We start from the raw sequence: 23,661 nt of genomic DNA on the forward strand, positions 1-23,661 counted from the left end.
GGAAAAATTTGTCAGAAGTGGGATAATTCAAGGACTTGAATGATAAAAACGAGAGGCATGAACATGGATGCAATGCGAGAACATCTGAGCCAGCTGATGTTTGTGATGGGCCAGATGAAGTCAGGCATCGAGGACAAGATCCAGTCAACAAGCTCAGCCATGAGAGAAGATGTCACCACCTCTATTGCTGCCATCAACGAAGATGTCACTACCTCCATTGCTGCCATCAGAGAGGATGTAGCCACTGTGAAGGGAGTCATTGCCATTGCTGAGGTAAAGGATGACATAAAGACGCTGCCGTCACTGGAATGAAAGAACTTTTTCTCAAGAGATGAACGTGGTCGATGAGAAGCTCTTAAAGAGGATGCAGGAGCTGGAAAAGAAATTTCAAGAGCCTAACGTCTTCCACAGATGCTCACTTCGTCTTGCCAGCCATGGCTGACGTCAACCCGCTGAACATTAAGCCCTCAACATACGACTGGAAGACAGCATGGCCAATCTTCAGGACACAGTTTAAGATTATTGCCTCTGTGAACAAATGGGACTGTGTGCTCAAGGCCTACCTAGCTGCCACACTCCAAGGTTAGCAGCAGAGGTTCTACAGACACTCACCGCTGAAGACCGATCCGGCTCTGACAAATGCCTGGAGATGAGGTTCAGAGAAAGTTACCTCAAGGACTTTCACCAGCTACAACTCAAGAACATTGCAAGAGCTGTCCGTGGACATCGAGAGAGACTTGCAGTTGCATGTTTGACTAATTGCAGCTGAACTGATTTTTTTTTCCAATGTTTCGATTATGATGTGTGATCATGAATTAACATCTGTCTCTGCTATAGTAGCTGTACACAAAATTAGTTCTATTTTCATTGTGTCACAAGCATTCATACATTTTCATGTTAACATATGTTTCATTTGCTTTGTGCAAATAATGCAACCATCTTCGGCAAAGCTTTTTTTTAATGTTTCTTTACAAAAAAATTATTTTACAATTTTTTGACTCATTCATATCCGCAAGCAGAATAATCCACAAATTTCGATTGTCCCTTATCACCTAAAGCGAAATAATCAGTCAAATGGCACAGGAGTAGGGAACAAGATCATTTACTGAGCTGACTGATCTAATGTATGTGAATTGACATCATTTATGTAAATTGACATAATCATTGTGCTCCCCCTAACCTTTCAAGTCTATCTCTGCCCATGGTGATTGTCTATTATCACAGAAAGCAGATCAGTCCAATCTGTAGCTTTCTATTGCTTTGATCAGTGTGGATAATGCTAAATTTCACTTGTGTTATCCCTGTCCTGAAGGAGAAATGCTGTCTTAGAGTTACCAAAAATAGGCCTATCCTTTTATAGGCATCTTGTAGTCCTTCTCTGAAGTCTAGAGCTTGGCAAATCCCGGGTGGCAAGTTGCCATTGTGACTAAAAAATTGGCATTTGCACCTAAAACTTTATTTTTTATTAAATTAGGGTCTGAGGAGAACATTTTTTTTTTTATAGAAATTATGTGAATTGATTACGTGAAAAGGGGCTGGAAAGTATTTAAAAAGATGTAGACCGAGGCTTGACAAATCCCAGGTCTTCATAATGACAGAAAATCAGTATTGGTGCCTTAAATTTTCTATATGTAATTCAGATGCTAAATTAGAGTCTAAGGATGGAAAACACCTTTTAACATAGGAAGAAGTTGTGTATTAAGTCCCAGAGAAGTCGGAAAAAATCATTATTTAGGATAATTTTTCTCAGAAAAAAACACCATATTCGGCTCCCAAGAAATTTGACTGGCACCTAAATATTTTTTCAGTTGTTCAGACTGTTTTTCTTGAAAAAAATGTGCTTGGCTCCTGAAAAATTTGGCTTGCTTCAAAATCATTTTTCAATTCATGAAGCCCTGTCTTACAAGATAAGATTCCAAAGGTGTCATCTCCAAAAAGTTTTAAAAAATTACCACTAATTCTACTCATTAAAATATGCACAAAAATATTCTGCAGAATTATGATGGTTCACTTAATTTTTTTTTCAATATTAATATTTTTTGAATGCTAATACAGGCCAAGAATTAATTAAAAAATCCTGCAACCCTACAGTCTTGAATGATATCATTCAAACAACATAGATCACATACAGTACATACAAAACCAATTTCTTGAAAAAAAGCTAGAGAAAAAAAGAAAAAAAGGAAGAGAAGAAAAGGAAAGCTAAGCGTGAAAATTTTTTCTTATAAATTTCGCCAAGTAGCACGAGAGGCGATGAGCAGCCAACTGTGGTCATTTTTATTGATTTTTCACGGCTTTTTTAATTGCACTCTGCCACTAATATTTCGGTTTTTATATGTTTCTGGTTGAGATGTCGTACTTGAATTTTTTCATATTATTTTGAGGATGACATCTTGGGACCCTTTTTTTTGTTAGTCCCATCGTCCATCATGATGAATTGCAATATTGAAGCAAAGAGTCAAACATTAAGATTTACTAATATGGGCCTTTTTTTTCATTCAAGTCATTTTTGCATCTCTTGTTGAATTCTACTGTCTATTGCACATGTATTGGGCTGGTCCTGGTGAGGAATATTATTATTAAAATGGGTAGTTCTTTTTGATGCTTACTGTAATTTAATTAGTGTTTTATGGTAGCAAATTCATAAGTTGTATCTTCCACATATAAATTTATTCTTACAGTGGCTCTGCTTCCCTTGCTTGTTTGAATGCAATGCTTCATGTCCACTCCAGAGGTTCTGAAGCAATGTTTTACAGAGTTGCCGGCTGTACCAGTATTTTTGGATTATCGGTGAGTGTTTCTTTGTACGCTTTGTTTTTTTTTACCAATTTGTATAAATTTTCAATTCAAAATCTTGTAATGTACATTTCCTCTTAGTCATGATGTCTTGTCTTCAATGGAATCACAAGGGATTTTTTTCTGTTGAACATTGTTTTCTACTTAATAGAAGTTGAATTGGCATAATGTGCAAAATTATGTAATACATTATGCGATACATTATCCATTAAAAATACATACATACTGTATTTACTCAACATTACACCATATACAGTCCATTACATGCATTAACCAGGGCCATAACTTGCATTTTTGCTGCCTGAGGCAAACATTATTTGGCTGCCTCCCATTTTGCCGCTCTGGGCAGTTGCTCCCTTGTCGCCCCTGTAGCTCTGGTCCTGCATTAACTATTCACATCATCAAATATTGAGTAAAAAATTAAAAACAGTACTGTAAATAAATTTTATTTTTTCCTGTGGTCGATAAGAGTTTTCTGTATGTAGTTCACACCCTTTTCGCTGCCTGACTATGCTATAAATCAAAATTTCTACAGTTCTTTTAAGGTTTTGACAGCACCTGTATAAAAACTTCACCCTATACTGTTTTTTCTTCTGAATTCCTTTAGTAGAACTAAGAATTTAAGCTTTAAATCATACTTCCATTTATGCTTCTGTCTAGTCTGTGGCCGTTTCCTATATAAGCTTTTTCTTTATTAAAAAAACATTGCTACTTTTTTTGCTCTAACAATTTTTGTTGAATTTTATATTTTAGAGTAATATTCCAGAAGGTGGTCTTAAAATTGAAGTAGAAGAGGAAAGCGGTTCTGAACATGATCTAACAGACTCTGATCAAGATTCTGGTGCTTCTTTTTCAAATAAAAAAAAAGACAGAGGTATGATAATTAAAATAATGTTTTATTATGAACGTGAATGTTTTATTATAATGTTATTTATGAAGAATTTCTGAATTCTTTGAAGGAAAAAATGCATTGTTTAGTCTATGTAGGAGTGACAAATAATTTTTTTAAAGATTTAAACAAATATTTGTTGATCTAGCTTGCTTTAACCCTTGAATACACAGTTTTGAATACAAGACAGCAATTTTGAATATAGGACAACAATTCTTTGTATGTGTTGCTGCGATTTTGCTAATTTGTTAAAATGTTTTTTCGTTTTTCTACCTTGAAATTCTTAATCCAAATCTTTTTTCTTACAGTAGTTTGAATCACAAAGAAGGTAGTTATATATGTGGAAAATGTGGGTGGGCAGAATAAGGAAAGGAAAGAGACAAAAGTCCCCAAAAAATTGAAAAGTTATGCATACGAGAAAAAGAACATGAATACACACAGTAAGAGGGGGAAAATGAATTTATTCCAACACTCCCACTTAAACCTTAAAATAACCTTAAGCCTTAAACCTTTCCCAATAAACCTTAATTTTCTCACGAACAAAATATATCAATGTGTTTCACACAATTGCATACATCATGATTGCTGGTGAATGATATAGCACTTTAACTGTCACAGTACAGAGTCATGCGTTTGCTGACACAACTTTGCGATTCAGTCTTGAGTTGCTGTAACCAGAAAAGTTCTTGAACGGCTGAGCTTCTTGCCATGAACTCCGCTTCTGTTGTGGAAAGAGCAACCGTTTGCTGTTCCTTTGAATTCCAGCTGATGGCTTCGGCAGCATTGCAGAAGACATAGCCCGTAATTGACTTCCTGTCATATTTATCTCCAGCCCAGTTCGAGTCGGTGTAACCAACTAACTCTCGTTCGTTTTTCTGGAACATGAGCTTCTTGGTGAGAGTTCCCTTCAGATAGCGCATGATTCGCTTCACAGCAGACCAATGAGTTTGACCAGGGTCATTGTCAAATCTGTTCACCACTCCTACAGCATAGCTGATGTCTGGACGAGTTCCTTGTGAAGCATATAGCAAGGATCCTACTGCTTCTCTGTATGGAACCTTCTTCATCTGGCTACGATCTTTTTCATTCCTCAGTGACATGTCTCTAGTGCAATCTTGATCGGAGGATATAGGTGTATTGACTGGCTTGCTTTTTTTCCCCATGGAAAATCGTTTCAGGACGTCCTCGATGAATCTCTGTTGGTCCAGAGTTATCACTCAGTTTTTGCGATCTCTGATTATCCTTATTCTGAGTATGTAGTGAGCTTCACCTAGATCTTTCATCTGGAACACCTGTTTCAGCCCCCTTTTGTTTCAGTTCTTTTCGTTTTTTTTTATCATTGGAAAGGATAAGAAGATTGTCATTGTAAACAGCTACAATGATAATTTTCCCATCGTAGTTGTCAAAAAAATATTCTGTCAAGAAGGACTGTCATGTCTGGTTTGATGCAACAATGTCTGGCTTAAATTGTTACCATAGTTTTTAATTTAACCATTAAGCCATTCGTTTAACCCATGAATGGCTTTCTTCATTTGACATTGCAATTTCGGAAAATGCTCCGTGTGTGGAAGTTCCATGTCAATCTCTTCTTTGAGTTCAGGATGGAGGAATGCTACTATTAAACCATACATGCACCTCATTCATATTCCTCGGCAGAACTTCTAGCGAATTGGTACATGTTGGAATGTGCGTGTGCATGCAGTGAACCTGAAATGAAGTTTGTATCTGTGTAATGCTTGTAATGTGTAGTGCCACCATCTGCCATCAGTTTTTCTAATTATGAGTGAAGTGTAATGATTGAACAATCATCATTGTAGGCTTTTTGCTCTCTGTGGCAAGACTTTTTAACAGAGAGATCGGCATGCATTTGCTCCTTAAAGTTAGGAACCGCAGAAAACCAAATTCAGCCGACCACCACTGTGGTGACAGTGGGATTCAAACCCGGATCCTCGCGATGCAAGTTCGTCACAATGACCACATGACCACCACAATAGCTGATGGAGGAATGCTGTGACCACATCCATCTGATCAATGTCCAGATCATATTGAGCTGCTGGAGAGATCTGATGGAGCTGTGCTTCGCTGTAGGCAAAAATGTTTCTTCATAGTCCAGGCCATATTTCTGTGAACATCCCTTGGCAGCCAAACAAACTTTGTATTTCTCTATGTCACCATTGGCCTTTCTCTTCATTTTGAAAGTCCAACAACTTTTGATGGGTTTTCTTCTGGCTGGAAGATTGCAGAGTTCCCATGAATTGTTGTGAAGATGAGCTGTTGCTTCAATATCTAAAGCCTCTCACCATCTCTCCGCTTTGGGGCTGGCCATAGCTTCTTCTAATGTTTCGGGATCTTCACCAGGGTTTAAGCTGGATAAAAAAATTCCTTTCGCAAAAAAGCGAAAATGGGGGGAAAAGCTTTAGCAAAATGCTGCAATGCTAATGCAGTGATTGATGGTTGGACGTCTACTCGTTGCGCACCTCCTGTACGCATTTTTATGAAAGTGGTTGCTACTTTTTTCGCATTCTACGATTTTATTTCGCATTTTGCAAAAAATGTGACCGTAGCTTAAACCCTGATCTGCACCATGGCACAATCTGGCTTGATGCATAATGAAGCCATCGTTGATGTACCTTCTGTCAAGAATATGACTACAGATTGGGAGTTCCTCATTGCTGTCTTCATCTGTCAATTTCTCTGAGAAATTCCCTATGAGATGGTCATAGCCTGCTCTCATCACTTCAAGTCTCTTAGGTGGGATGCCTTTAGTTGACCTTTGTGAAACGTGAATTCGGGATCCTTCACGTTCAGGATCATTCTTTGTAGGCTTCTGGGCTTCTTACTCTATGTTCCACACAGAACCTGGCATCTTGACTGATTAGGACCTTTTTCAATGATTGGTTGTAGTAGCGATATGCTTTCGACTCCTCGTCGGCCCCAAGGAAAACCATTTCTACTCCTGTGTTGTTGAATTTTTGGTACATGTACAAAACACTTTGATCCAAAAACTTGTAAGTTCTTGATGGTAGGCTTCCAGTTCGTTCATAGTTCGTAAAGAGTTCTTTCCTTTACTCAAGTTGGAACTTGATTCAGAATGTACTTGGCAGTCATCACAGCTTCACCCCCAAAAGTTCTTCGGTAAACTTGTGTCGATCAACCTGTAACATGCCATCTCGACCAAAGTCCTGTTCTCTTTTCTGCTACCCCATGCTGCTGTAGAGAACAAGCCACAGTTAGCTGAGTTTGCACACCTTTGTCAGCTAAGAATTTCCTCAAATTTTGGTTCAGGTATTCACCTCCTCGATCGGATCACCTTTGCATTTCAACCGAATTTATTTTCAACCAGACTCAGGTGCTGTTTCAGAGCATCGGATACATCTCATTTATGTGCCAACAAATGTACTTGAGTATACCTCGAATAGTCAGCGATGAACCTGACAACATACCACTTTCCACTTGGTGTGATCATTTGCATCGGGCTGTACACATCAGTAGGAATTAGATCTAATGGTGTGCTTGACTCACTTGTAAATCGCTTGGGAAATGGTAGTCTCGAAAGTTTCCCCTTTCATGCACGTATCGCAAGACATGTTGATACCACAGTCAATAAATTTCAGATCATGAATGAGTCCTTCAGCATGCATCTTCTTGATAGTTTCTATATCTCTATGACCCCTTTTTTGATGCCATGTACGTACACAGTTTTCTTTATGTCCAGTCACTGTATTCTCTTTATGTAACTGACACAACCGTAATCTGTACAGATTGTGGAAAGAGTCGGCGATGCCGATCTATTTTCCATCTTTATGGATTTCTCAATAATCATCATGAAAGTTTACTGAAGCGTCATGCAAAGTTAGCTGACGAACGGATGTCAGATTACTGACGACATCAGGAACATACAACACATTCGAAAGTAACACTTCTGTCACAGTACTGTCTTAAGTTTTTCAATAGCATATTCCCGGAACCTATGCTTAGCACATGAACTGTTTCGGCATTTGTGACTTCAATATTATCTTTATACGAGTTATCTAATGACATGAAAAAATTATCGTTACGCACGTGGTGCGTGACACCAAAATCCACATTCCAGTTTTCCGACCATATGTCTTGTGAAAGCAAGCTATCTTTTGGCTGAGCGGTGCTCACTTTGTTTTCACTTGAGCTCCGGACCTTTTTCTCTGGATGATTCCTTTTCCACTGGATGTATTTTCTGCATCTGTTCTTGACGCGGCTTGATTGAATTTCATCATTATTTCAGTGAGGATACTGCGTGGATCCACATATTGCTGTCTTCTTTTGTATTTCACGATGACTTTTTGTTGGACAACAGTGACCGTCAACTCGGTTTCGCGAGTGTTTCCAATGCGATGATCATCAGGTTGAAGCTCCTTGGCAGGCTGCTGAGTAGCATGGCAGTACTCCATTTATCTGATAAAGATTCCTTGCGGAGGTCTCTCGCCTTGAGAAAGAGTTCTTGCATGCGGATGAGGATGTGCTCAGGAACATTTCCACCTTCTAGCTTCAAGGAACAGATTGTCCTCATCAGGTGAACCTTGTTGGTGAGGGTGCTTTTCTTGTGATACTCCTTTTAGGCAATCCACATGCGGGATAGGGAAATCCCATCCGCGGATTTTCTATCAACGGATGTGGGGATGAGCTGATCATACTCAACAGTTAGTCCGATATATGCTTGTGCTTGGCTGTGGGTTTAATCCCATAGATTGAGGGCCCTTCGATTTACTTTACCTGGATCTAGCCTGTTGTTCTCGATAACTTTCTTGAAAAGTTTCTTTTTCATTAGTAGAAGATTCACTTTATATTTCCAGTTCAAATAGCTTTGATTATTCAGCATGACTATACTGTCCTTGATGCTGGCCATTATCATGCCAAAGATTCCTGATGCACACTGTAAAAAAGGAAAGGAAACAAGACTTCTAACGCGATACCACTACTGCTGTCTTGGCACACAAAAAAACATGTCAAAGCGTGAGTATCTCAAAAGACACGTCCTCATAACCTGTGGGCAAGCAGAGTGTGGAAGGGAAAGAGACAAAAGTCCCCAAAGGAGGGAAAAGTTGCACATACAGAAAAAGGAATGTGAATACGCTTAGTAAGAGGGGGGAAATTATATTATTCCAACAGAAAGTGATATTACTTCAGTACATTTATTTTATGTTTAATTTTTGAGACTCTGTACGTCCTCTTTAGGGTCCCATATAAGCAATAGAATTGGAAATAGATTTTTCTCAAAAGATTTTTTCAGGCTTTCTATACATGTTAACTACAAAACATTAAACATAAAACTTCTATACATTAACTACAAAAAAAAAAAAAAATTATCAGCTCGAAAAAGAAAAACATGCTTGAGGGTTAAAAATTTTAAATTCATATTTTTTAAATTTTGATGGCTGTGATGATGCAGTCTATTTTTGCAGAAACAAATTTTTTTGTTTCGGAAATTTATGCCGAGTCAGGTTATTAATTTGATTCTTTAAAAAAATTCTTCTCTATGGATTGTAATGTGTAAACAGTCTTTTTCGATAAGTGCTCCTTTTATAATCCTTTTTTCTAAATTGTTTTTTCCTGAACTAAAAAATAAAAATTGTATACATTTTTGTTCTCTGTAAGCATTTAAAAAAATTATAACGTTTCTTTCCAGTCTTATATGTTCGTTTGCCACCTGGTTTTCAAAATTTCTCAAATCCTGAAAGCGCTGTGTATTATGCCGATGATCACACTGAGGAAAATTGTAATTTTGAAGATTTTAACAATATGCCAGACAAGCTTCTTCATTCCACAGAAGCAAAATTTCTGAGTAATATTTCTAATAAAGATCTTTCGAGACACAGAGTTAATGGTACTCTGTCTGAGGAAATGATCAGAGAAAAGAATCATGGTTTTTCAAATTATTCTGTTTCTACCACCAATCTTGGAGCATCATCACCAGCAAAGGTATTATATTATTACTTACTGCTGATTTTAAAAAGTATATTGTAATTATTAGGAATTGTGTATCACTAATTAATTAGTATATATTACACTCATACAATATGTATTACTAATTTATATTGTATAATTGTAGTTTTTATCTCTATCTGTAGTGTTTTTAGTGTTCCATAAAAGTAAAGGTACTAAATTTTTTAAAGCATTTGATGATTATCAGTGCTATACTAAGTTTTTCTAAGTATTTCTATGTTTTGCATGAAACACACTCTTCTGCATAATTTTGATTAGAATTATCCGATATGAAACATTGGCAGAGGAAGAAAATTGAATCAAACAGATAATGTTTGGTGATACTGTGGTGTTTGGTCAGAACATGACAACTCCAAAATCACATTTTTGAGATATAAGCATTTTCATTGTCATTTAAAAATGAAAAATAAGGCATACACACACAAATACGAAGGAAAATATCATACATCAGCTTGTTGTTTAGTAGTATGCACGTATTTGTGCATTTATCTCACTTATAATTAGTTATAATTAGCAAGACTTACTTTTAGATCAAAAAGCCATTTTTTGGAGATGATATGCTCTGACCAAACACCACAGAATTTCAATATGAAAATTAGGTGGGAAACTCAAAGGGATTTAGTGAAAGAGTGAATTATCCATAAATGTGAGTTAATCAAATTTGAATCGACCAAGCTGCACTTAATAAATATAAATATCTTTTTTTTCAATTTTTGAGGTTTTATCCTTGTTTTTATGCCCCTTTTCCCAAAGGGTAGTGTCTGACAGGTTCAAAATTACTCTCATAAATATCAGCTATGAACAGGGGCTCTCAAACTGCGCCTCCAATCTTTGTCAGAAGCGCTGCGGAGCGGTCATGCTGACAAATGATTTTTGAAAATATTCTTTGTTAACAGCTCCGGGGAGCCAGTTGAGCTTGCGGATAAGCATTGAATAAAAAACGGATGCCGTGGGTGGAAAAGTTTGAGAACTCCTGAGCTATGAACATGGTCTGTATGGCTTTGTACAAATATATTAACAATTGTGTGCGAGGATTGTTATTTTTGTAATTGCCAAAAACACTTCAGATTTCCAGCATAAATTTTCAATCTCCTCAAATTTACCGTGTTGGCATGCCACTGTTTTCTTTATTCAGTTGAACTAAAATTATATAAAACTGTGTTATAGGGAAACATTGAAATTTTGTTAAATTAAGTGTTTACTTTTTTGCTTTAAGCAGGGATGCCAAACTCAATCACACCTAGGGCCATTTGCTTAAAAATTATCTTTCGGATGGGCCACAAATAATTACAAATTAATAATTAACACAATTTTTTAATCTCTAATTTGAAGAAGTGACAGGGTTCATACGTCCTTAAAATGTCCTAACTTTTTATTTTCCCTCAAGAAGGGCCCATATAACTCCTTACTTTTTACAGCCACTCTGGAAAAAGTTCCTATTTTTTTTTCTGAAGTGATGATCCTTCTTAGAATACGCATGCCCCATGGTGATGAATGATGGCACTTTTTAGAAAAATAAGAGGAAGCTTCCCCCAAATATAAAGAGAGAGAAAAAATCCTCCTTTGTAATAGGAAACGTGAAGCAGGGGAGGGGATTAGAATATCCAATGGTTGTGCGTACCTGCCAACTGTTAGTTTTAGCAAATTAATACAATTATACACTTTTGATTCTAATTAAAATATAATTTTTTATCGAATTGCTAATATTTATGTTTCCTGCTTATGCAGGGACATAAACATTACACACTAGACATTTTTCAAGTGTAAGCGAATAATATTTCGGTGCCTCCACCTCAATGACAATAAATGTGTATGAAATTGTTAATGTACAAATATTCTGCAAAGAATCATAATAATTACTATTTTTTTCAATATCCGTAGGTTCCCCAAGAATATTAACGGCCGGTGGCAAAACTATAACTATCAATGAATATAGAACAAAGTTCTAATTTTAATAATTACGTGAGCAATTTTTATTAAATACACACCACTAACAAGAAAGGTCTCCCGACTGTCATCCGCTGAATTTAATGAAAATTAATAAGGTGAATGCATATTAAGTAATAAATAAGGTATATCAAAAATTTTATTTTGATAATAAATTACAACTGAAACGTAAGTCAAAACTCCTAATTTCTGTTGTTACTCCAACATTCATGTTATAAAGAGAATTTTCTGGCCTTCAGTTTGGCAACATCCCTTATTATTTGCATCCGTATCCATTTCGTTGAGAATGTCATTTTTTAATGGACATCAAGGCTAGTCCATTCAATCGTTCTTGACTTATAGTTAATCCTAAATAGGTCTTTATTAATTTTAACTTTGAAAAACTATGTTCACCACTGGCCACTGATAGTGGAAGAGTGAGCAGCATTCTAAAGCTTACAAGAACGTTCGAAAATGAACCCACATTCATTTTTTTGTGATGATAGATGAGGCTTTGGCTGACAATTTACTGGATGTCAGCTTATTTGCAAATATTTGTAGTTTATTGAGAGGAATCGTGTCCATCAGTGCCACGTTCCTCCAATGCTGTCTTAACGCAGGGCCCGGGGGCTTCAAGAGAAGAGGGCCCTCTGAAAAATGAGTAGTAGGTGAATTTCTTTGAGATTTTGCCATTTAGGGCCTCAGAAAAATCACTTGCTCCCAGTGGCTATGATGCTCTTAAGACGGCCCTGCATTCATCACTTAACACAATCTCAAGATTCAAACATGCTTTCTTCAAATCCTCTTTATCCCATGTTCGCAGATTGTCTATTTATATAGAAATCCGAAGCTTTTGTTGTAGTTTTCTGTAAAAGCTGGAACATTTTTTTCAGTGATGGGATCGCTTTGTCAAGTGCAACATTAGAAACGTTTACTTTGAGAGATCTTTCCAGCCACAATAGGTTCATCCTCACTTTCATAAGAGAATTGTTTTTTTATATTCAAGGAATACAATGTTTTCTTCATGTTGGCGCAGAGGCGCCAACAGGAATTGTGCTTATTGCTGTATTGTATAGTGATATTTTTTCTGAAAATATTCACCTTTGAAACAGAACCTAAAATCCCCCCCCCCCTTCAGTTGGCGCGCCCCTATGATCACATAGTTCGCAGGATTCAAGATCCAGCCCTGTGCTTATGTCACAAACTGGTCAGTGTTAGAAATCAATAGTCTGGTGATCTACATCCCTCCGCGGAATCAGTAGTTGAAAAGCCCCCATGGTGAGAAAAATTAGAACACTGCTGTGAGTTTTCGTAATTGACTCATTTTGGGCGAGGAGTACTTGATGAATCTCATTAGTTTTTTGTTGCTTTAAGACAGCGTTTCTCAATCTATGGTCTGCGAACTAAAGGTTGTCTGCAGGCAAACTAGATAATTTAATTATAACTGAATGAAAAGTTACTATACCATTGCGATTGATATTGGTTATAACGGTATCAAATAAAACTACACCTTTAATACAAAGGTTCAGCATACATCATCCGTCTGAAGTATGGGATATCACTAAATTTTTTGACAAAAAATTAAATTCATTGTCTTAAATGCAGTTTGGTAATTACTATAATTCCTGAAAAGGGTGGGGAAATAAAGGACTGCCACAAATCACGTTAAAAAATATTTTTCATGAAAATATATTCAAATGATGAGATGACCATATTTAATTGAGAAAAATATGGTAAACTTTGATCTTGTAAGATAAAATGCGGGACATAGCTGAACAGTGATCAAATATATTGCCAGAAGTAGGCACAATCACCACCTCTTTTGTTGAAATTACTGAAGAATTGCGAAAAAATTTTGAACCTGACAAATATCTGAGATGAATATATTTTTTGCCATAATTTATCGTAATATAATTTATGTATAGTATGAAAACGCTTTGTATTCACGACTTCATCAAAAATCCAAGTAAAATTGAAAATGGGACAGATGTGTAAAAAAAATCACAACCACCAAAATTACAGGAATGTCCCCTAATACGGAACACAAGTAGTCTGTCAATTTGTTTCAGACATTTCACTGGTCCTTGCACTCAGAAAGGTTGATAAACGCTGCTTTAAGATTGTAAAATTTATCAGTAAGCTGGTGCTTTTACGTGCCACTTTTCATAGAACTTTGAAAAAGTGAGATGAAAATAAACTAGACATCATATGAAGAGAAAGGGGGGTGTTGGCTGCCAAAGGGTACAGGAAGGCTTTGCCTCCCTAGTATAGCTGTATTCTAAACTTTTCCCTGATATTTAATTTTTAATGAAATATGTTTGACATGTTTGACAAATGCAGATCATGTGAAGGTGTCATGACTTGTAGAAGAGAAAACTGGATGCGTTTTTTTAAAAATACATTTGTGTAGGGCCGCCCTTAGGGGTGTGCTACAGGTGCGTTCACACTGGGCCTCCGTTCTCACAGTAAATTATTGAAGGCTTTCATCAATTCTTAAATTCTTGTATTAATTCTGGATTTTAATCAGTTTTTCAGAATTATTTCTTTTATTTTCAAAATTTCAATTTTGTGCTGGAATTATTTTTTCAATTATTTTTAATTCATCTATTTCAAAATATTTATAAGTTTCTAAGATAATTGTGTGTTTCTCTCATTTGTTTGAAGTTACCTTCCTACAGTGATGAATTTTCATCAATTCTTGCGTTAATTTATATTTAATTGTGCTTAAAATTTTTTATAGAATTATTTCTCAGTATTCTCGTATATTCTGAAATAATAAATGTCGATCCCCCTCAAAATATATAAAATCGGGGGGGGGGGGGGTCCTAAACATTTTTTGTTCCCCAAAATTGATGAGATGCGCCTGGCCCGCTATTCGTTTGGCTTCAGGCCCTGCATTTGATAAAGGTGGCTCTGGTTTTGTGGCTCCATAAAAAAACCCAATGTATATGAAAGGATCTGATGCTCTATAATCTGACAGGACTGAAGTTGTCGCAACCCTTTTTTGAACCATGTGAAGCTTTAGATGTGTAGTTGCTTTTCGATGTCCTGATGTGTCCCAGATTTAGCATGTAATGAAGGCTTGTTTGGCGAGCTTCAATTCTGCAGGGTCGAGTCTGCTGACTTTTGCTGTGGCTGGAGCACCAAATGAAAGGATGGCTCAATAAAATGCACTATATTGTGCTTGATACATTGGTCACATGAAAGAGGATATGTAATTTTAGGAAACTGGCATAATAAGTTATGGTACACACTGAATCACCATCCACTAATTTGACAATGTTCACTAGCATGTTCAATTTTATCGAAAGTACTTAAATCGGTGGACAGATCCAATAATCAAGTATTATACAAGTCTGGTGAAAGGGGAAAATGGTACAAAAAAAAAACCGGCTCCAAGTATGGGTGTGGAAGCATCTGCTATGTAGAAAGGCCATAAAAAATTCCTTTGCAAATTGAAATCCAGTGAAAGTAATCTTTGACCATAAATGTTGATTGCAAGTGAATTAGTAGCAGCGAAAGCTTGAATTAATCGTTGTTTATGATCGGAAGTAGTTGCTGGCAGGCCGTCATTTAGGGGGGCAGGGCAACCCCCCCCCCCCCCCCCCGGCTTTTGAAAATACACTAAAAATGGTATATATATACATACATTGAGTACATGTGCTTTGCCCCCCCAGGAAAAGTTGAAATGACGGCCCTGGTTTCGGGTGAAATTCAAGCATCGCTGCCCATATCCACCAGGAAGGACAAGTTTTATCTTTTCCTTTCACGTATACACATTTTTTGATTGAGGCAAATTTATCTGCCTTTACAATTCTGTGCATTCCCTGCCAGTGACTGAAAACAGCCACCCATCTAGTTTCCCAATTGTTGAAACTTGCAAGGAAATGAACATTTTCTTGCCTTATCACCAAAGTTTGTGTGGTAAAAACACATGTTGTCTTCCAGTTCCCGGAAGGATTTGGAATAAAATCAGCACGTCCACAGTCGCAGTAGTTGAAAGAAAACTGCTGAGAAATCGGGGGTCAAGATTCATTCATTGTAACTGACAGTTCTTGTACTTGCTTGTTTAGTTCTGTGGTTTGTTGTTGAAGAAATGAATCATTTGCCAGGTCGCAGACATTGGAAGCACTGGCAGAATTGACTTACATCAGGTGGGCCAACTCAATTATTTTTTCAGCCATGGCAGCTAGTTGTGGGAAATTCTCGTTGGAAGCAGCAAGGATTGCTTGGATGTTCAAGGATAATCTTGCTAACCACAATGATTTTAGAAGATCCTCACTAAAATGATTTCCGGCGAGTTCACGCATGCGATTTAATAGATGTAACGGTTGTTGGTCTCCGAGTTCAATTCTTGGAACAATGTTCGGTTTTTTGATGTTTTGCTTTTGGAATAAATCTCAACTATGTGATTTTTGAGAGTATTGTATTTGTCACTGCAACAATGATCATTGCATTCTCTGATTCTTTTTTATGGTCCACAGGCAACAAATAGAAAACAATAATATATTCCATCATTGATATTCCATATCAATCATTGCCCTCAAAAAATAACAATGAACAATCTCACCAACATGAAGTCTCTGTCAGTCTTTGATTTTAGCCGCATTCAAATAAATCCAATCGAGTTTAAGTATCCTAAGCAACTCTATCATCACACAATACAAACCATCAGTTCGCAGCCGGTTCATAGGACGATCCTCCACTCCAAAGAACTCCTTCAAAATATCCGAGCAAGGTGATCAGCTCAACTCAGGATTCTCGATTTCTCCCCCAATGAAAAACATGAGGACAGAAACAACTTGAAAACATACTAAGTCCGTTGAGTAGTAAGGCCAGCAATGAGATAACTCAGTGATTCATTGTAAGTAAAGCAAGACTGGACCTATACAAGGATCTCAAACATAATACTAGATCATTGAATGATATTCACCCAGATCCGTTAGTAATAAATGCACAGACTTTTAACTATTCCATTTTAGCTTTAAAACTTTAACAACTGAAGGTCAAATGCTATGTTAAACTCCAGCCATGAGTACAGAATGATGATGATGGAAGTAAAAGTAGAGCATGACTGATCGTATAAGCAATACTTATATTTCAGATCACAGACAATTTTCTAGGCACAGCTGGTCCACTGAGCCTTCCCATCTCAAGATGAAATGAATTGGCATCACTAAAAATCATTTGCATATTTCTACATGAGAAAATATCTCCAATCAGAAACACTGATTAATCGATTGGCCGCAATCTCAGAATTATTATATTATACATCGAACATAATTTGCATATAGTGAGTCAATATCACTATAACTGTAATGCCTTTTCTCAACATTGTACAGTGAATTTTCATGTTTATTTTTTTGGGCATTTCAGAGTCACAGTCAGAAAGCAATCAAACATGCTCTGAGACAACAGCAGAAAAGAAGAAGAAGAAACACAGCTATTGCATCAGGTGTGAATGCACCACCTCCTATTCCTCGGATTATTATGAAGCCTATTCCGCCTCCGCCTTCATCAGGTAAATAGTTAAAATAAAAAATGAATTTTTGGAATAATAAATTTTGTGATTTTTTTATGCTAAAAATATTTTTATTTATTGCACTTCCATTGGATAAATCCAAATATATATTTAGAAAATAAAAATATGCATTTTACTTGAATGCCATATAGCAGACATTGGTTGTAAGTAATCGATGAAGTACCGTGATCTAGCCCAGTGTTTCTTAATCTTTTTTAGCCCACGGCCCCATTTGAACCATATTTTCTTCTGGTGGTGCCCCATGTTATCCAGGACCTCCCCTCCCTACCCAGGAGTGAGACCTTTTCTACTTATCAAGTCAAAACTGAATTAAACAAAAATCGTATAAATATGGTCAATTTCTGGATTCTTGGGTCATGAGTGGATCCAAAGGGAGTGGGCGATGAGATTAATTAATAATAGAGAGGAGAAAAATTTCTCTCAAGAGCCAAATTTTATAGGAAAATTGGTCTCTACCATAAAATATGGCACAGTTCAAAACAAACCTTCAAAATGAATTGTTTCTCTTGATATACCCTTCATCCTCACTTACCATGGGCTAGAGTTTGGTGAACCCATTTCATAAAATAGTTCTTCGCAAAGCTGTCTCAAAAACATGGGTCCAAGGGCAAAGTGATGTTCTGTGGCCTGATGCATACTAACTTGTATGCTCACAGTGTTTGTAAATATGGTGACATTTTCATATACAGTAAAACCTCGATAAGTCGTCACCTCAAGTTATCAAAAAATTATGACGACTTAAGCAGAGTTCCGTCAGTTTTAATGTGCGATGTTGGTAATATGACATTAAAGTATGAATCAAAATAGCAATGTATTAATAAAATTTATAGATTGCGAAAGAAAAAATAAAAGCAATTTTTTATCTGTTTTATCTCTTATTACTTAAATTATTGTGGTGAAATGTACTGTACACTTTGATTTATACTAGTAATTTTTAATTTATACTTACAGAGCAACTGTTTGAATAAGTAGCTTTTCTTCATAACTATTGCACATTAATTTTACATATACATCAAATTTAATTTTAGTGTTTGAATTATTCATCAGTAATTCATGATGCAACTACAAAGTAATCTCGAACACTTAACTTGGGAGAGAATGTCAAATTTTTTTCAACAAAGATATTTTGCTTAAATTTCAAGCCCTAAATTAGGAGAGCCCATGCTTTCTATGATTATTTATTATCCGTGCCCACATGGGCGCGTTGCACTTTGACTTGTTTAATTTGATTCTTCGATTTACATAATTTTTGATTTCGTTGCACTATATGTAATCTTTGACATATCAATCAATTTTGGTTTTGCCGGACATGCCCTGGGGGGGGGGGGGCGGCAAAGTGCTTACATTGCTTCTTGCGACTGAGCCTGGGTGTCTCGCGGTTTCTCCAGTAGAGCCCATGCAGAAATGAGATCTAGCTTGAACAGTCCCCAACGTTCCAAAAACCTTAGTCGGCACATGAACTTCCCCAATGTAACTTTCGTTACTTAAGCTGTTCCGTTTGAGTATATAGGATTTTATGGTGACTTTTAAGCATATGGCAATGCTGTTAACAAGCTCTTTTTTAATGGGAGCCATAAAAATAGTCTGTTCCTCTTTCTCAAATTTTTCCATAGTGACGACTTAACCAAAATTAGCGACGAGTAAACGAGGGTTTAATAACATCGTTGTCTATGAAAGCTGGAAGGGTCTGAAGAAAAATGACGACTTAACTAGGTTTTACTGTATATCCAATATTTTCAATAGAATAGTCCCTATCTGCTCCATCAAATGATTAGGAACGTTTTCAGGCTTGATGTAAAGTAATAATTAGAACATATCCCTTAACCTAAAAACATTCATCTGTTTTTTTAAAATAATATAATGTTTTCTACAACAAAACCCCTCTTAACGGACACCCCCCCCTTTTACGGCCAACTAAAAATATCCCGGCAAAAAGCCTATTTAAAATAATATATTTTGAACCTCTGTTTCACGGTCAGCCTCAAATATGGTCATAGACACCATTTTCATCATTCGTTCTGTTGGACTAAAACCCCTGTACGAACACCAATAGTTTATATTTTGGTTCAAATTATGTTCATGAGATGGCAGCACAAGTTCTGATATTTGGTCCACTTTTTGTATACTTTTCAATGAAATTTTCCCTTTAAGTGTATTAACATTTGGCGACTCTGATGTCAGTTTGCTGGTTGTAAATACGTGTAAATTGCTGTTCTGTAAATAAATCTGTGTTTGTCCGTCGAACCGCTTCTTGTTTTGCAATCTCGAAGTCTTGTGAAAAATTATCTGCAACAATATTTTTTGCTATAGTTATCATAATGCACTCATGTGCAAAATGAAGAGAATTTGCACATTGTGTCTATTTTCATAAAAAGTGCTCATATATTTTACATGATTTCAAGATTGTTTATTATGGCCAGCACCAGCAATCATCGCTCTGTACCACTAAGAGAAGAGATTCTGAAGAGAAGAAAAATAGATGTCATGGAATACAGTAAGAAACGTGAAATGGGAAAATATACATATTGCAAAGAAGATTGTCTAGAAGAGACACAGATGTATGTTCCATTTTGAAGCAAGAGGAATATCGGCAAGAAGAATGGCTGAAAAACCGAAAAGAAGCTAGGAAAAATAAATTTCAGAAGACGACTTACCGTTGACACAGTTGTATCTGCAATTAGTATATTGGGAAAGTGGATGAGCTTTGCATGATAAATCACAAAAAAAAATAAGACAAATATGCGGAAAATATAAAACTCCTTTTATATGGTGCCTTATTTGTAGGCAATTTCTGAGGATTGGCTTATTTCAGCAGAAACAAGAATTTATCTGTTTCCAACCCAATTCTACAAAAGAAAAAGCTCAGAGGAAGCTGCAGAGGAACTTACTAACTTCAAAGCTTCAAATGCTTGGTTGGAAAGTTTTCGATGTGCGTAAGGAAATTGTATTTGAGAAATTGTGCAATGTCAGTGATAGAGTGTATGAAGAATGGAATAAAAAATTGCCAAAAATTATCTAGGAATATTCAACCAATGCTATATACGGGAGTGGCCAACAGCTGACCCACAGGCTGCATGCAGCCAATGTTTGAGAAGAAGTTTGAATGCTCAGCAAAACCCATCAAATATTGTACGATATTCCACTTATCAAACATTTGATCAGTTTTTCCAAAAGATGTAAATTCAATATATGAACATGGTATAATATTTCTTTTCTAATTTTCATTGCTTATCTGTGCAATAATTACGTACCTTTATGACTTTTAACACATCTTATATTTTCAGAATTTTGTTCATTTGCAAACAAAGGAATAGTACAACAAAGAGTCATTTCAGTTATTGTTAATACTGTATGTTACAGTTTCAACAGAAACCCCTCTGATGCGGTCGCCCCTCTCTTGTGGAAGAATTTTTTTTTGTCCTGTGGTTGTTCGCAAAAGAGGTGTTTTACTGTATTTACAGATAAACTAATTTATGATTGAAAGATTCATTTACCCTTTTTTTATACTTTACTATAAATCTTTTTCTACTGAAAATATCGAAAATGTCATATTTTTAAAATAAATATCAGATACACTGATTCAAATATATCCACAACCCCTGTATACTCCCACTTGTGAAAATTATAGTACCAGATCCTTTCATATAAGCCTTTAATTGGCATGAAGCCCCTGGAGTATGCCCTGATGAGCTCACGCACAGAAAAAAACTGTAGCCATATATTCACAATGTTAAGTTCAGATCACAACATTGAAATAGAATTCATGGAAAAAAAGATTCCTGTAGTTTTCTACATTTTTCTTCACAGATGTATCCGAGGAGAGGTGGAAATGTTTGATTGAGAAGCCAATTCTTAGAGAAAGACAAAAGCCTCAAACTATGCGTGAAATTTTAGCATCTATTCCTGGTCTAACGCTGAGGGTAAGTTGAGAAATGGAAAGTATGGAAAAGTGTCTGTATTGCACAATAATAATGTGCAAATTTATGAAAATTCTTGAGAAAAATTTATAATTTTATCAGAACTGCTTGATGAAAGGATGCAATGCAAGAAAACAATGCGTTTAATTAGGACTCTATTTTGTAAAAACTATTATAAAAACTAGGCAAATACAATGTGTATAATGAAGCATAATTAATGCAATTTAATTAGCAAATTCACAATAAACAGGGTGATTATAATCAAATAAAATAAAAACCACTGGTGAGAATGATTTTAAAATTTGTATGAATTTTCCTGAGGCAATGGAATTTTGTATGGCAAAGAGGAAAAATATACTTAAAAATGTAAGATAGATAACACTGTACTCATCCAGCACATGGGAAAATTGCTTGCAGAATGGATATGATAGCCAGTTAAAGCAAAATGATAATGCAGTTAGCATGGCATGATTTTGTAATTTATAGAACCATCACAAAAATAAAGTAATTTAAACAAATAACTACAACTTACACAAGAAATGTTAAATATGTTGTCCACCGTGTTCTGGTTGTAATATAGAAGCACAAAAATGCTTGTTCAGCAGTAGATCAGAATATGTCATGGTAATGATGTGAATGTGCTTTCAATTCATCAAAGTTTGCAATCCGATCACTGCACATAACATTTTGGGGTATCCCCAAAGCCAAATGTTGTAAGAACTATAGTAGCATTCACCTGTCTGGTGACCATGGCAGCCAGGTGTTATGTCATGTTATTGTCAAAATGGTTCTTCAGCAGCTGCTTTGCTAGTGTTACAATGTGCATCTTGATAAAAGTTGTGCTATCCACCAGGGATGGACAACTCAAAGAATTTAGGTGGCAGCCAAATTCGTTAAGAGAGAAGCATGTTTTTCCTCAGGAAAAAGAGTCCTGTGCAATTTTTTTTGTTTTTTTTACTTTTCCAGAACTCTATGACCCATTCTCATGTTGAAAGACAAATTATTATGAGTCACACTGGCACCTGGGATTTGTCTTTCCCTGCTATTCACACACTGATGCTGTTGAAGTGCCGAAATGATATGGTTGTGCGAAATAGATTATACTGCTGGCCAAGTACAGCATCATCTACTTGTACATTTTAAAGTTCTTTTTCTTTTCCCGAAGAAAATTCCATTGCTTCATGCAATGGACCCATGCAAATTATCAAGCCATTCTGACTAACAGTTCTTATTTGTGTTTTGGAATCAGAACTTTATAATTATAATCACCATATACAAATATACATACACAAATATACAAATACAACGCCACAACAGGCAAATTGCCCAACGAGGTGGCTGACTTAAGAACATCATGGATCCCCGAGCCCCTACCTACTACTGCCACACCACACATGCACCCCCCCCCCCCGCGGAACCCCCCAACGAATCGGTACGTGCGGGAATGTGCGTGTACGTGTAGTGCAACCTGACGTAAAGTTTGTTTCTGTGTAATGCTTGTTATGTGTAGTGCTGTCATCTGCTCCCAATTTTACTAACTATGAGTGAAGTGTTATGGTTGAATGATTTGCCGTTGTAGGACTGTTGCTCTCTGTGGCGAGACTTTTTAACGGGGAGATCGGCTCGCATTTGCGCCTTGAAGTTGGGAACCACAGAAAACCAACTTCAGCCGACCACCACTGTGGGGTTCGAACCCGGATCCTCGCATCACGAGTCCGGCACTATAACCACTCGACCACCACAGCGGCGAATAGCTAATTATTTTTCATGAATCCCTAACTGCTGACATCATAACCAAACGGTGACCCAGTCCATATTCCAAGGAATTTATAACTGAAAAGTATTTGGACATGGATCACCGGCCACTTCATGAACTGGCCAATTTCGGGCTTTTACTAATATGCAGTAGAAACTTGGTTAACTGGGGGTAATGTTGAAAATATGTAAAAAAAAAATATAATTCAATATTAAGCCTGGTGGTGATATACAGTATGAGATGTGCTGCTTTCTATGGAAAGAAAATGCCTGTGAGGTAATGTAACTACTAGTGCACTGGTCTTTGTCCTTAAGGAGCAGCTGTTCTCTTTTTGGATTATAAGACCAACTGCCCTTAGCATGCCAGTGAAGTCACTATTGTTGCTACTTTTTTGTGAAGGGGAGAAAAGCCTGTGAGATAATACACCACCACATATGTGTGATGCAATTCTCATTCATGAATTTGCTTAAGATGGTACATCAGAATGTAACACAAAGTTAGAAAATGCAGTATGAATGAGAAATTTTGTTACTTTATATAATTTTAAACAACTGAAATACTTAGAAATAAAATTTGTATTCAGGCCACTTTTATGAGATTATTTTGAAAAAAGAAAAAAACCACTTATATCATCTTACACCACTGAAAGATATATCTCCAGAATGTACCCGAAGAATAGAAAATGTGGTGAGAATTAAACATTTTGGCTAATAATAAACCAAATATGAAATTTTTCAAGGGACAAAATTATATTTAGGCCACTTTTATGTGATTTTTTTGAAAAAACCACTTGGTTAAAACTGTGGTTTAAACCAAACAACCCTGCAGCAGGACATAAGAAAATGCTTTGTATCAG

At 36.3% G+C, this 23,661-nt stretch overlaps 1 protein-coding gene across 2 annotated transcripts in view; it reads left to right on the forward strand.

Moving 5' to 3' along the window:
• Asx (transcriptional regulator additional sex combs) overlaps positions 1-23,661 on the forward strand; it is a 72,044-nt gene that overhangs the window by 8,265 nt on the left and 40,118 nt on the right. For both annotated transcript variants that reach the window (XM_089255322.1, XM_089255324.1), the window contains 5 exons: positions 2,682-2,790; positions 3,550-3,670; positions 9,348-9,640; positions 16,967-17,111; positions 20,940-21,052. In XM_089255322.1, coding sequence (XP_089111448.1) covers positions 2,682-2,790; positions 3,550-3,670; positions 9,348-9,640; positions 16,967-17,111; positions 20,940-21,052 — 781 coding nt within the window. The remainder of the gene's footprint in view (positions 1-2,681; positions 2,791-3,549; positions 3,671-9,347; positions 9,641-16,966; positions 17,112-20,939; positions 21,053-23,661) is intronic.

Source organism: Pholcus phalangioides, unplaced genomic scaffold (genome assembly GCF_987345545.1).
Source record: "Pholcus phalangioides strain wild (caught in Gottingen) unplaced genomic scaffold, Ppha-v1.0 ptg000042l_1, whole genome shotgun sequence".
Classification (NCBI taxonomy): Eukaryota; Metazoa; Arthropoda; class Arachnida; order Araneae; family Pholcidae; genus Pholcus; species Pholcus phalangioides.